This window comes from Carassius gibelio, chromosome B14 (assembly GCF_023724105.1).
Source record: "Carassius gibelio isolate Cgi1373 ecotype wild population from Czech Republic chromosome B14, carGib1.2-hapl.c, whole genome shotgun sequence".
NCBI classification, from domain to species: Eukaryota; Metazoa; Chordata; class Actinopteri; order Cypriniformes; family Cyprinidae; genus Carassius; species Carassius gibelio.
Genome location: NC_068409.1, coordinates 22,606,195 through 22,618,934, shown reverse-complemented (window position 1 = coordinate 22,618,934; position 12,740 = coordinate 22,606,195). Strand labels below are relative to the sequence as shown.

General features: G+C 36.8%; 1 protein-coding gene across 7 annotated transcripts in view; it reads left to right on the top strand.

The window, feature by feature from the left end:
- The window catches only part of dlg3 (discs, large homolog 3 (Drosophila)), a 72,863-nt gene that overhangs the window by 52,523 nt on the left and 7,600 nt on the right, over positions 1-12,740 (top strand). For 4 of the 7 annotated variants that reach the window (XM_052574201.1, XM_052574200.1, XM_052574199.1 and 1 more), the window contains 3 exons: positions 6,438-6,552; positions 10,391-10,567; positions 10,679-10,754. In XM_052574201.1, coding sequence (XP_052430161.1) covers positions 6,438-6,552; positions 10,391-10,567; positions 10,679-10,754 — 368 coding nt within the window. Of the gene's footprint in view, positions 1-6,437; positions 6,553-10,390; positions 10,568-10,678; positions 10,755-12,507; positions 12,538-12,740 lie in introns of all 7 variants that reach the window. The other 3 variants (XM_052574198.1, XM_052574197.1, XM_052574195.1) reach the window with 1 other exon arrangement.

Genomic DNA, 12,740 nt, shown 5'->3' with positions numbered 1-12,740 from the left:
TTATTGCATCAAGACCCCAAACTGCTCTCGCTTTCTTCACACACCCATGTGTGCCTGTTGTGTCTTGCCTGCTTCTGTAATCACTCCATCACAGAGGCATACTACTGCATGTCCCTTTAAGAAGGTGAACTACTTTAGCCTCGCCTAGTTTTATGAGAAAGAATCCTTATTTGCAAATGAGGACATTCAGGGACTAATGATTGGTTGGTTGTTGTAGAATTAAGGGGGCAGATTTTTGTTTGACATACTCTGCTCAGTGAAATGTTCAATGATAAAGCTTTATCCAGAACTATGCATGGAAACAGCTTGACTGCGTTTAAGTTTCTTGAAATTCACTGGAATGAATCATTATTTGATTCAAATCCTTTTTTTTATTATCTGAACTAGTTCACAATAAGTGATTCATTGCAGCAAATGATATTTAGATTCTAAATATATTTTAATAAGATGATTAGGCTGCAGCAATTTGAACTAGGAGTCTTGGATTATGGAAACCTATTTATAGCCTATTATTACTTTTATTAACTAAACTAATCGGAAATAGGCATGTGTGTGGCTGGATCAAACAAACATTACTACTTACTATACAATCACATTGTAAATGCTATTAATAGTGTTCATCGTCTGGTTGATTATGTCTTGTATAAATTCTTTCTGAAAATTCCTATCATATGCACATAAACTGACAGTCACCACTAAGCTACTACTAAATATCTTATAAACTTAATTTCCTGTAAAGTTGCTTTGAAATGATTTGTATCGTAAAAGCGCTATACAAATAAACTTGAATTTAATTGATTGGTTATGTGATAAATCGGGTGACAGCAACCGTGCGATGACGTAAAAGAATCGCTGAATCCGGTTCTTTGAAATGAACTGTTTGAAAGAACCGATTCACAAAAATGATTCAGACTTCCCAACACTATACTGCAGTTCACTCGCTTGAATGAAAGTACTTGGGGTGAAGCTGTGCCAGAAGTGGGAGGGATCAACCTGAGAGGAAAAAAAGAGGGGGCAAAAAACTAAATTGCCTGAAAACCACAGAGTGGAGGAAGAGCCTGACTTTACCGTTAGAAAGATTATTTTCGGCGCAGGGTTAGGTTTCATCTGCTGGATCACGAGAGTCTCTCTGAAAGGAAAGATGGAATAAGCGCGCGCTGGTCGCGTGAGCGGGACGGATTGAAATCCCGCGTCTCGAGCGCGAATGAGACTCGGTTTTAAAGAAGAAGGTGCCGCTGTTGGAATGGGAGGAGCGAAGCAGGACAGACCGAAACATTTTCCTTAAATTCTTTACTATTTATTTACCTTTCGTGCCGATTCGAAACATAAGAAAGCGACATATCTCCTTACGTCGATGTGCGGCATTCGCTAGGTTATTCTTCATTGTTTGACTCGTTTTAACTTTCCTAAAATGTTTTTGGAGTGAGCTGGACAACGAGAGGCTGAGCTGAACACAGCGCTTTAGACGCCGCCCGGTAAGATCACCTCAACTCATATTCACAGAGTATTTTCAGGAAATATCTGTGTAAAGTATGGAAAACACAGTGTGGTTTTATTATAAGTTAAACTGGCAGTATAATAGCTTTATGTGATTCAATCTGCTGTGCTGAAAAGCCAAGGGAAAGCGTCGTTGTTTGTGCCCACAATGGACATCTGTTGTCTCGAGTTACATGTTCAACATAGTGTAAGTTAACGTTAGTGCATTTAAAGATGAATAAAAGTCATGAAAACAACGTATGAAGCTGCTCAGCCGTTGGGCTGACGTCATGAATGTTGTTTCTAACCTAATATGTTTAGTCAGTGACGGTTTGTGTTGCTGCGCGACGCAGGTAACGTTAAACTGTTTGCTCGAGGATTTCTCTAGAATGTTTTTATAATCAAACCATAAACGCAACAAAAGCCAGCAGTAAGTCATTTAGTACTTCATATTTTATATTATCATAAGCAATATGGTGCTTTTATTTAGTAGGAAGGGTAGGGAAGTTCACCTTTGAGCTAAACTTAAGTTCTGACGTAATGATCCGGCATATTTGCTCTTTGAGGCCCGACGTTTCTTCGTTATGTTTGTTCAATGCAATATTATATGGAGCTTCCTGCAGAGATCAGAAGGACAGGTGCAGGGAAGGGCCCAATCAGGAAGTCACTTAACCAAAAAATGCTAAACATTACTGTCATTTTGTAGTCAAGTGGAAACTACAACACAAAACTTTGTAATATTTTTTATGTTAAATGTGTTGCTGTTGCTTTATTATGATATGACACTTTCAAAAAAAAGTTCTTGACCAAAAACATAAAGTGTCAGTTTGTAAACACTAATCAGAAACATGGATACATTTGGCTGGCAAATAGGATTGGAAATTATAGTGCTTGACAAGATTTGAAGTGCATTAAAAGCCAATGTAACTAATATTTAGTATGTCAGTGCATAGTTCATTCTCTGGTGTCAATGTGAGCAATGACAGGAATGTTGCTGTGTAAGTTATCTGTTTCGGCATGCTCTCCCCCATATTCCTCCTTACTCAGACGCTCCTGGAGTATAAATGACCTGCCTCTCCCTCCCAATGGCTCTTACGTCTACATAGAAATAGAAGTGACACATTAATTTGTGCCAGAATAGCTCACTGAATTAGTTGGGAACCAGAGATATAAGAGACATTATGGCTTTTTACTTGAGTGTGTGTGTGTGTAAGAAAGGGACAGAGTCTATTTGTAGACCAGTTTCTGTTAAAATTTTAACTCCTCTTGTCATACATTAACTTAGGGGACAGTGATTGAACTTGAACTGTGAAGCTTTTGTTTTTAGCAGGGACAAATGTTCACAACACATTTTCTTATTTGGCCTTGCATTCCATGTTAAGCACATAAATTACACCTTAGATATTTTAAACCATTAAAAGAATATTTGCCCTATATATTTTCAAATTTCATGGTATTGATCTGATTGCAAACTTATTGCATATTTAAAATAGTTTTTTGACCTTGTACTTTTTAAGGAATGTTATAAATCAGTCTGGCGGTGAAATTACAGACTTATTCAGACATTTCCTCCACTTAACGCCACCTCTTTCTTACAATCAGCTGTAACCTCACATTCACTGCCTCCATCCAATGAGCAACCAATGAGTGCATTAAGGTCCCCAGTCTGCATTTGTTTTTAATTTTCGATAATTAATTTAACTTGAATGTATGTAACGATGCAGAAAAGATTGTCACTCCCTCAGGTTGCATCTTTTTTTATCTAATCGATAAATAATGCACTGAACATTAAGAGCAACCAAAACTTGTTAAATAGCAAAATAGCTGTTATAAATAAATAAATAAAATAAAACTTAATGAATCAGGACACCAAAATAAGGATAAACTAAAAAAAAAAAAAAAAAAGTACTTTATTGTTTTTTTTTGTCATAATAAAATATTTTTTTCATGCAGTTTAGTTTTTTTTTTAGCATTATTATTTTTTTGAAGATATGTATGTATAGTATATCTATTATTATAACTTTAGGGCTGTAGTCTGAACTAAGCTGGCTAGTGACTGATATTATTTACTTTTTATTTTATTTATGAGTATTGGTTGTATATCGACCAGTAGTGGCCTTGCTGTCATCTAATGCTCACTTTTGGTAATCTTCAAAAACAAATAATTCAGTGACACTGTTAAATCAAAAAAAGAAATATGCATTTTTTCACACTGTACATCTTTATACTAAAATGTCTTTTCACATTTAATTGTGAGATGTTACATATTGCTCATTAATTAAATCAGATAAAATAATCAGACCTCAGTAAAGAAAATCTGTTTGTGGTACTAGCTTGCATGCCTGTTAAGAGGGCTGTACTAATCATAACCTAGTCCCTATACATGCTTTCACGTTCAAAAAGCACATGGCTGCAATATTATATAACTAAATTGACAAAGAGGCAGCCTGCAGCCAATCCCCACTCCCCAAAAATAATAAAGCCCTGCACACAATGAAGGCAAGTGAGGCCATTTGAGTGTGAGGCAGAGCTGGCCCAGATTCTCCCCTGATCTTGTGTTGACGGGTCACAACGAAGACCTTGCGCTTTAGCATTAGTCTTTGAATGTTGTGAACTGTGTGTCTAACGGACAGGACCCAGCTTTCTGTGTTGTCTGTCATATGTGTATTTTATTAGGCCATCCTTAAAAATATTCTTGTTTGCAGTAACCCGACAGACCCTGTCAATTTAGGACCGACTCAATTATTATTATTTTTTTTTTGCTTTTAGTCCGACCGACTTGCCAGTTGTACATTTGCGTTAAGACCGACCTTTTTTTTTTTTACTTCAAACAACTAATACAAAAGCAATAAAAGAATTTAAATTATATTTTAGTAAGTATTGTAAATATATAAATTGTCTAGGCCTACATACAAACGAAGACTATGTTCTTTCTTTAAAAAAACCCCTGTGACATCATCTATGTTTACACAGATGTCACACTATGGCCTATGCGCTCGTCTCCTCTCATTCATTGTCAGAGTCAACAGTTCGCGATTGGTAATAATGGCTGTGGCTGTAATAAACAAAATGTTTGTGGTCTGGTCACTGTTCAAAGTCATACGTGTTCGGGCACCATAATACATCAAAAAATTATTTTTGCGCAATTATTATTATTGATAATACTGCCAGTATTCAGACAGTCTCATGCATACAGATACAGATTCGGGCTAGAATCGCCTACGCATGTGATTTTTTTTTTTATTTTTTATTTTTTTATTGTTGAAATTTATAATCGTAAACACAACCATGTTGAAGCCTGCAGTAAATGTTTTGCATTATGGCAGTCCACTCTGCTTATTGTTTTTCGAGAATGTTGCACTCCTGTTTGCCATTGTGCAGGTAACTTCACGCCAATAAATCATCAGAAATATTGGTCTTTACCAATATATTGAATCTTTACATTCGTCCTGCCTGTTGTCCGTAGATTTAACTATATTTGGTGTTATTTGCTGTATAAAATGCATCTAGACATGGAAAATCGATTGTAAAATTCAATAAAGTTTAATGAACACTTGTCACTCAAATCAAACAGGATTTTATTTCAAAGTTACAACCCAAGAAAGCAAAGTAAACTGTCTCTCATTTATGGGTTGCATTGACACCTAGCGGTGGAAGCAATTAAAACAGTATAACGGTACCTAATTTATTTTCTTCTCACCTGAAATTCATGCAATAAACAAGTTTTTGACAAAGATTTCAATTTGTTTGTGGTCTATATAGCCTGCATGTTTTTTGTTGTTTTTTTACATTGAAACTTGAAAAAAAAAAATAGACCTACCTACCGACCCTTTTAAAAAAACAACAAATTTTTTTTACTGTTACTGCAAACCAAAATATTTTTAAGGATGGCCTTACCTGTAGAGTGTCTGACCACTGGGGTGAAGGTACTTTCTGCTTTATTCTTTATCAGATGAGTGCAGTGGATTTGAAGCTACTAATGTCGAATACTAAGCTTTATTTTGCCAACAAGGGTCTCTCTAATGCAGTACATTTAACTTCACCTTTTTTTTTGCTACAATTGTTTTTCAAGAAGTTAGCCAAGCCATTTCCTTCCACCTCTCCACTGGGGTGTTCCCCTGGTTACAGGCAGGTGGTGTCAGGTTACTTTACCTTGCCCTGTCATTCCAGCATGTTGTTAAACTGTTTGTGATAGACAGGGCGTTTACAGAAGAGCTCCCTGCAGGCGCAGTTTCTGCTGACAATGAAGTCCAAGTTTCGACTTTGCTTTGAGCTTTAGACTTGGAGTTACTGCCATTATTAGTTTTCAGGTTCTCATATTCTCATAAATATTGGAATTCCTGCATCAGGTTTTGTTTTTTGGGAGATTTGGAAGGTAGATTTTTGGTCCTTGGATACAAGGTTAAGGAGCAGGTTAAAAATCATAAAGTCTTTGTTATGGATGATTTATATTGGACTTACAAGATAAATCCCAATGCTTAAGAAAACAATAGTCTTGTTAGCTCGTGCATTTCAGTGTGTAATTCAGTTGCTAAGCTTGTGAGTTGCCCAACCACACTGCAGCAGAGGTGTACATGTTTAATTAAAAGTCCGCCGAACAATCAGCCATCATGCTTCAGTGCTGCTCCCTAAAACGAGAGCCTTGTTCACTGTGAAAAATGATTAAGGTCCCGACATTTGTTGGAGGTTTTCATTCCTTTATACTGAATACGAATAGTGCATGTTCTACTTAATATGTATAATTAATTATCTGGCAAGAGATATTAGCGTATAGCTCATGCAGATACATGATTAATATCCATCTGTTCTCCAGGTCATTAATCAATTCTCAATAAGCTGCTGAGCTTTCCTTCTCTGCCCCGCGCTACAAGCACCTCCACTCATAAAACCTGGAGCAAAGCCCGGAATATCACTGTAAATATAGGTGATGCTGACGGATTGTGTGCCTCGTCTCTTTCCAGAATACAGTCGTTTTGAGTCCAAGATCCACGACTTGAGGGAGCAGATGATGAACAGCAGCATGAGCTCTGGCTCTGGCTCCCTCCGCACCAGTGAGAAACGCTCCCTTTACGTCAGGTATGTCAATATTAATAAGAGTGCTTTTTCAATCAATACAAGTAAAATTCTAGTTAAAATAGTCAAGGCATGTTTTCAGCAGTTGAGTATCAATTTTCTTGCATTAAATACCAATGAGGCACCATTTTTGCTATAAAGTGTTCAATTATATATTTTTGTCGTCAACACATGCAATTTTTTTTGCAGTGGAATTTAAAGCTTTTTAAAAAATAAAATAATTTTTGGTGTACAAAGATATCCTAAAATGCCTGGGTGATATTATTGGTATTCTTGGGAGATATTTGATTTGATAATTCTTCCCTGAATAGTTTCACCACTGTTTACAACTTGTATTCAGCCACAAGTATTCAGCCAGATTAATTGAAGAGAAGTGCTCACTGTAAAGAAGTTTAGGGTTCAAGGGACTATAACTGGACATTACAGTGGGAATATAATTTATTTCAAGATTTCAGTGAAAGATAATGTTAGAGATCTTTAACCAAGTCATACGTCCTGAGCTCTCCAGCAGGATAATGAGCCAAAACAGGCCAAAGTAAACACTGAAGAAGAGTTGAAAATAAAAATCTAAAGCGTTCTGAAGTGGCTTTATAAGTTTGAATCCATTTGAACATCTGAAACTAACTGTTGGGAGAAGCAACCATCAAACCTGAAAGAATGGAGTAATTTGCCCAAAATGAATGGGCAAAACTACCAGCCATTGACCAGGTTTAATGACAGGATCTCATATTAGAAAGCAGTTGACATTTTGTTATTTTCTAAAGAAATTATATCAATGTCTGATAATAGTTTTAACTTTCCATAGTACGCAGTAAGTATAGTTATGTGCATAATAAATATATAATCCACCTAATGAACGTGTGGCCTCCTGACGGTGGCTTGTACCTAAAGCCGCGTTTCCACCGCAGGAACTTTACCCAGGAACTAGGGACTTGGTCCGGTACTTGGTGTGTTTCCACCGCAGGAACCAGGAACTAAATAAAAGTTCCGGGTAAAAAAATGCCCCCCAGAAAGTCCCTGCTGGCGAGGTGGTACTTTTTTAAAGTTCAGGAACTTTCGGGGGCGGGACTTTGGCGCTAAACATCCTGATTGGTTGAGTTGACGCAGCATTGGTTGAGTTCAACCACCATTTATTCGGATCAACATTTTCAAAATATTACTGTTATTGTGTCATGAAATGTAATTTTAAAAGTATTTCAGGCGAGAATGTAGTTGTTTAAAACTCAAATCTGTTGTTTATTTATAAAGACAGCGCCTATTTAAAAATGTGTTTCGCCGATCTCGTAGACGGTGAGCTCCACACGATCAGGGAGAGCTCAGTGATCATCTATCCGCCCAGAGGCAGCCTCACCTTGGATAGACCTTCTGATATGTGCCGCTGGCTCTGATGTGTCTTTAGTGGTTAAACATAACATATAATTCAGCTGCGGGGTAAATCTAACAGGTTTTCTTTGGTCTGTGTTCAATTTATCTATATGTTAAAATGAAAATAAAAAAGGCAAGTCTATATAATATTTCGTTTCATTGTAATGGATGTATATAACGTTACACATATCCCTGAACTAAGTACATTTCTGCAGCTGTTATTATGTTTAAATGAAAACGAAAGGAGGCAGTGGTATTTTATATCCTATTTCGTTTTATTGTAAATATACTGAGGGGAAAATAACAGTAGCCAAAGCCATCTGAGTTCACGCAGCATTGGTTGAGTTCAACCACCATTTATTTGGATCATTTTCAAATATTACTGTTATTGTGTCATGAAATGTAATTTTAAAAGTATTTCAGGCGAGAATGTAGTTGTTTAAAACGCAAATCTATGGTTTATTTATAAAGACCGTGCCTATTTAAAAAATGTGTTTCGCCGATCTCTGCGACGGTGAGCTCCACTCGATCAGCGAGAGCTCAGTCCTCATGTATCCGCCGAGATGCAGCCTCAAATCGGCTAGACCTTCTGATATGTGCCGCTGGCTCTGATGTGTCTTTAGTGGTTAAACATAACATATAATTCAGCTGCGGGGTAAATCTAACAGGTTTTCTTTGGTCTGTATTCAATTTATCTATATGTTAAAATGAAAATAAAAAAGGCAAATTTATATAATATTTCGTTTCATTGTAATGGCTGCATATACACATATCCCTGAACTAAGTACATTTCTGCAGCTGTTATTATGCTTAAATGAAAACCAAAGGAGGCAGTGGTATTTTATATCCCATTTCGTTTTATTGTAAATAGGAAAATTGCAGTAGCCAAGACGAGCTGACTGAAGTTATCAAGTACGCTGCTGTTTATAGATTTACCGGACTTGCGTCGTCGCGGACATCACACTCCCAAGTCGAATGCACAAATTCTGAACTAACTACCGAGGATGCACGTCCAAAATCAGCATACTTTAAAAAAACAAACAAATCAGCAGTACTTTGTATTGAGAAACGCGCGCAGACCTACGTCACCAGTCTATTTGCCTAATCTACCCGGTACTTTACACCGCGGTGGAAACGCAGAAAGCAACAGGTCTGGGGGGAAAAAAGTTCCTGGGAAAAAAAGTTCCTGGTAAAAATGTTCCGGGTAATTTCGGTGGAAACGCGGCATAAGATGAGCTGTGTTCAGCTGCTGTGGGTTCATGAGTCAGCTGACCACAAGTGTTAATGTTAAGTGTGAGATCTCAAGGTGTTTTCACATTCTTACGAATACAGTGATGAGATAAGTGTGTCAGAATGGTACAGGCATGTCAGTCAGTGCTGATCCCACACTGCACTGCTCCATCTTAAAACATAGGCCTGATGAGGATCTCAGTTGAGCTGTGTAGCAAACTATATGTGTGTGTCTCAGTGGGCTAGTAATTAGTGTGTTCAAGGGGAAAGGTATGTAGAAAAACATGAAGACTTGCTCCACTGGTTTTCCTCCTTTCATTTAGATTTACCTGTCTGACAAGGTAAAAACATTCAGCTTAGAACACAATGCCTTACTGTGTTTCTGTACTCAACGTCATCTGCCATCTGGCTTCTCTCACATGATTTCATGTGGATCTTCTACCACTATTGTGTCCTGTACTAAACCCCAGGTAAATCCAGGGGACTTACTGTGCAGGGATGCAGGGGGGGACATTCGTCCAATTATTCAGCAAGGAAACATTAAATTGATCAAATGATGATGATTTAAAAAATGTTGTAAAATAACATTTATAATGCTACAAAATATTAAAATTTCAAATAAATGCTCATCTTTTATAGTTTGTATTCATCAAGGAATATAAAATGCATCAATGTTTCCACAAAAACATTAGGCATTTCAACTTTGATAATAAGAAATGTTTTTAACCATGAAATCAGTATATATTAAAATGATTTCTGAAGGATCATGCAATGTTAAAGACTGAGTGGTGGTTGCTGAAAATTCCGTTTTGCCATTATAGTAATAAATTGCATTATAAAAATATAGTTTTTTAACTAATGTATAATATAGTAATTCTTTTAAATTGTGATCAAATTTAACAATGTTCTGAACAGTGCTGTAAATTTAAAATTAATCTTGCAAAATGTGGAAGGATATATATATGTATTTTGTATAATTTTATTTTATTTATTTGTTTATTTTTTTTAAAGAGGTTGCTATGCCTTTGGTAGGAAGTGTATTGTAAGTTGCTTTTAGTGAGAAAACCTCTACTAAACAAATTTAAACAACAAATAGGTGCAGATGTCCAATGATGTACTGTTGTGTGTGTATGTGTATTTCCACACCCATCCTAATCAAACACAACAGATGTTTTACAATGAAACCTGAATACCCACTCTTCCAGCACACTGGTGATGTTTGTATTGTTTCGTTTGTTTTTCGCAGGGCTCTTTTTGACTATGACAGGACAAGGGACAGTTGCCTCCCTAGCCAGGGCCTAAGTTTCTCCTATGGGGACATTCTACATGTCATCAATGCCTCCGATGATGAGTGGTGGCAGGCACGGCTGGTTACACCCCATGGGGAGAGTGAGCAAATTGGGGTCATTCCAAGCAAGAAAAGGTACAGTACTGCCAACAAGCCCAGACAGAATTATAGCATTTGCCCTGTAGTAATGGAATGTGTTCATTGTTCATTGCCAATCATAGAAATTATATGTTTTTTGATCCACAGGGTGGAAAAGAAAGAGCGTGCACGGTTAAAAACGGTCAAGTTCCACGCAAGGACGGGCATGATTGAGTCCAACAGGGTGAGTGAGTTGTCCTCCTCCTCCTATGATGGGCTCATGGGAGCTGCCCCACTTCCCCTGAGTGTGGGAATTGGTGGCTTCTCATAGTATCCTGGAGGCTCCTGTTACTGAGCATCTCATTTCTCTCTGAAAACACAAACAAAAGCGTACAATTACAAACATGCGCTGTGCCATCATAATCAGCTATGATGGTTAGATCAATTCTTCTCAGTTCTGGTCCTGGAGGTTTTCCTCACCTGATTTAACTTCTCTACTCATTAGTAAAGTGCTCTATAGTCCTTTTTGGGATGGGAATAGTTTTCTAAATTAGTTTAGATTCTCATCACCTGATTGTCTGTGATTTTCATGTACCAAATCAGATGGGACCGATATATCTTTTTATAACAGAGGTGGGAGGGTCAATTTTGTATACTCTGGCATTGCAGAGATCACATGCTCTGTATGCATGCATTGTGTGTTGTCATTTGGATTGATTACCTTTAGTATAACCAGTTTTACTATAAATACCATAGTTCAGCCATGGTTAATTTTTGGTTACTTAACTTTTAAACTGTTTAATTTTCATAAAGGTACATATTTAATTAAAGCATTATGTAATTGTGTGCAGCAATGAAGCCGAGTAATCTTACCTGACCATTTTTATTTATTTATTTATTTTCTTTGCCTGGAGGCAAACATATACAAACAATTTGCACAGTAGTAAGACCATGTACGGCAGGGTTGTGAATAGTCATTGGTTTCACAATGCGATCCAATTATGATTATTAGGTCAGTGATTATATTCAATATTACAATGCATCACGATTATATCAAATAGTTTTTTTAATTATTAAATTATATACGCATAGTATAGCTTTAAAATGTACAAGCAAATATAAAGTAATAAAGCAGGAAAAGCACAATTACAAGTAAGCAAAAAGTACGTCTGGGGTTTTATTTTTTCTTCTGCATTATTTCTGTTTGATTACTGGTGAGATCATAGACACTGGTAGCTTTAGGTTAATAGGCTGCATTCACACTAATGCACAGATCTGTTTCAACATGTCAGATGTTTTGACCACAATGGTGCATCAGGACAACAAATGCAATAGTCTCTAACGCACATGTGCCACTATAAACTTTTTTTTTTTCTTTTTTTTTTTTAATGTGCCCAGATCTCGAAGTAAAAAATAGTGGGTCATTTTTTTAAATATTTACATAAGCACGTATGCGAATGACATCAGTAGGCTATAATCAATTATGGTCTATTACTGCATTGTGACAGAATCCACGTCCTTATCGTGATGCAATGATTAATTTCAACACCCCTAGTCTATGGTTGTTCACATTGGCTAAAATACAAGATAACGTGGTGTGATTAAAACATTTGTCAGCAATCACAGACATTCACATTCGGATGGGATTAGTTTTTCTCAGAGGATCACAGAGTTTGCTGAAAAACAGTAGGTAATTTGCTCTGGAATTATTACAGAGGCTGTGTGAAAAACACACAGACGCAGACACAGATTCAGACAGGATTAATTCACGAAGTATGTCTGTCAAACAAATTTCTCTAATGACTCCCTGTAAAACAGTCCCGTCCAAATAGGGCTTATGACCTGCATTGAGTGTTGGGGACCCTCTAGAAACAGGACTGAGAAATACTGTATTGTATCTTAAAAGGGTAGTTCACCCGAAAATAACATTTGTCATTTATTTACCTTCATGTTATTACAAACGTGTTTGATTTTCTTTCTTTCATTAAACACAAAAGGAGATGTTTGGCAGAATGAACGACACAAGGGTGAGTAAATGACCATATTTTATTTTTGGGTGAACTAAACTTTTAAGGGTGAAGTGTGTAATGGACGGGTCAGGATGCTCAAACAAACAGCAATGTTTTGGATGTGCTCCAGTGGTTTCTGGATAATAAAAGGATAATGAAAAATCTTTTAAAGCCCAAACCTTTGAAAGGTGGTGTAATTGACTCACATTTAACCGGAATAC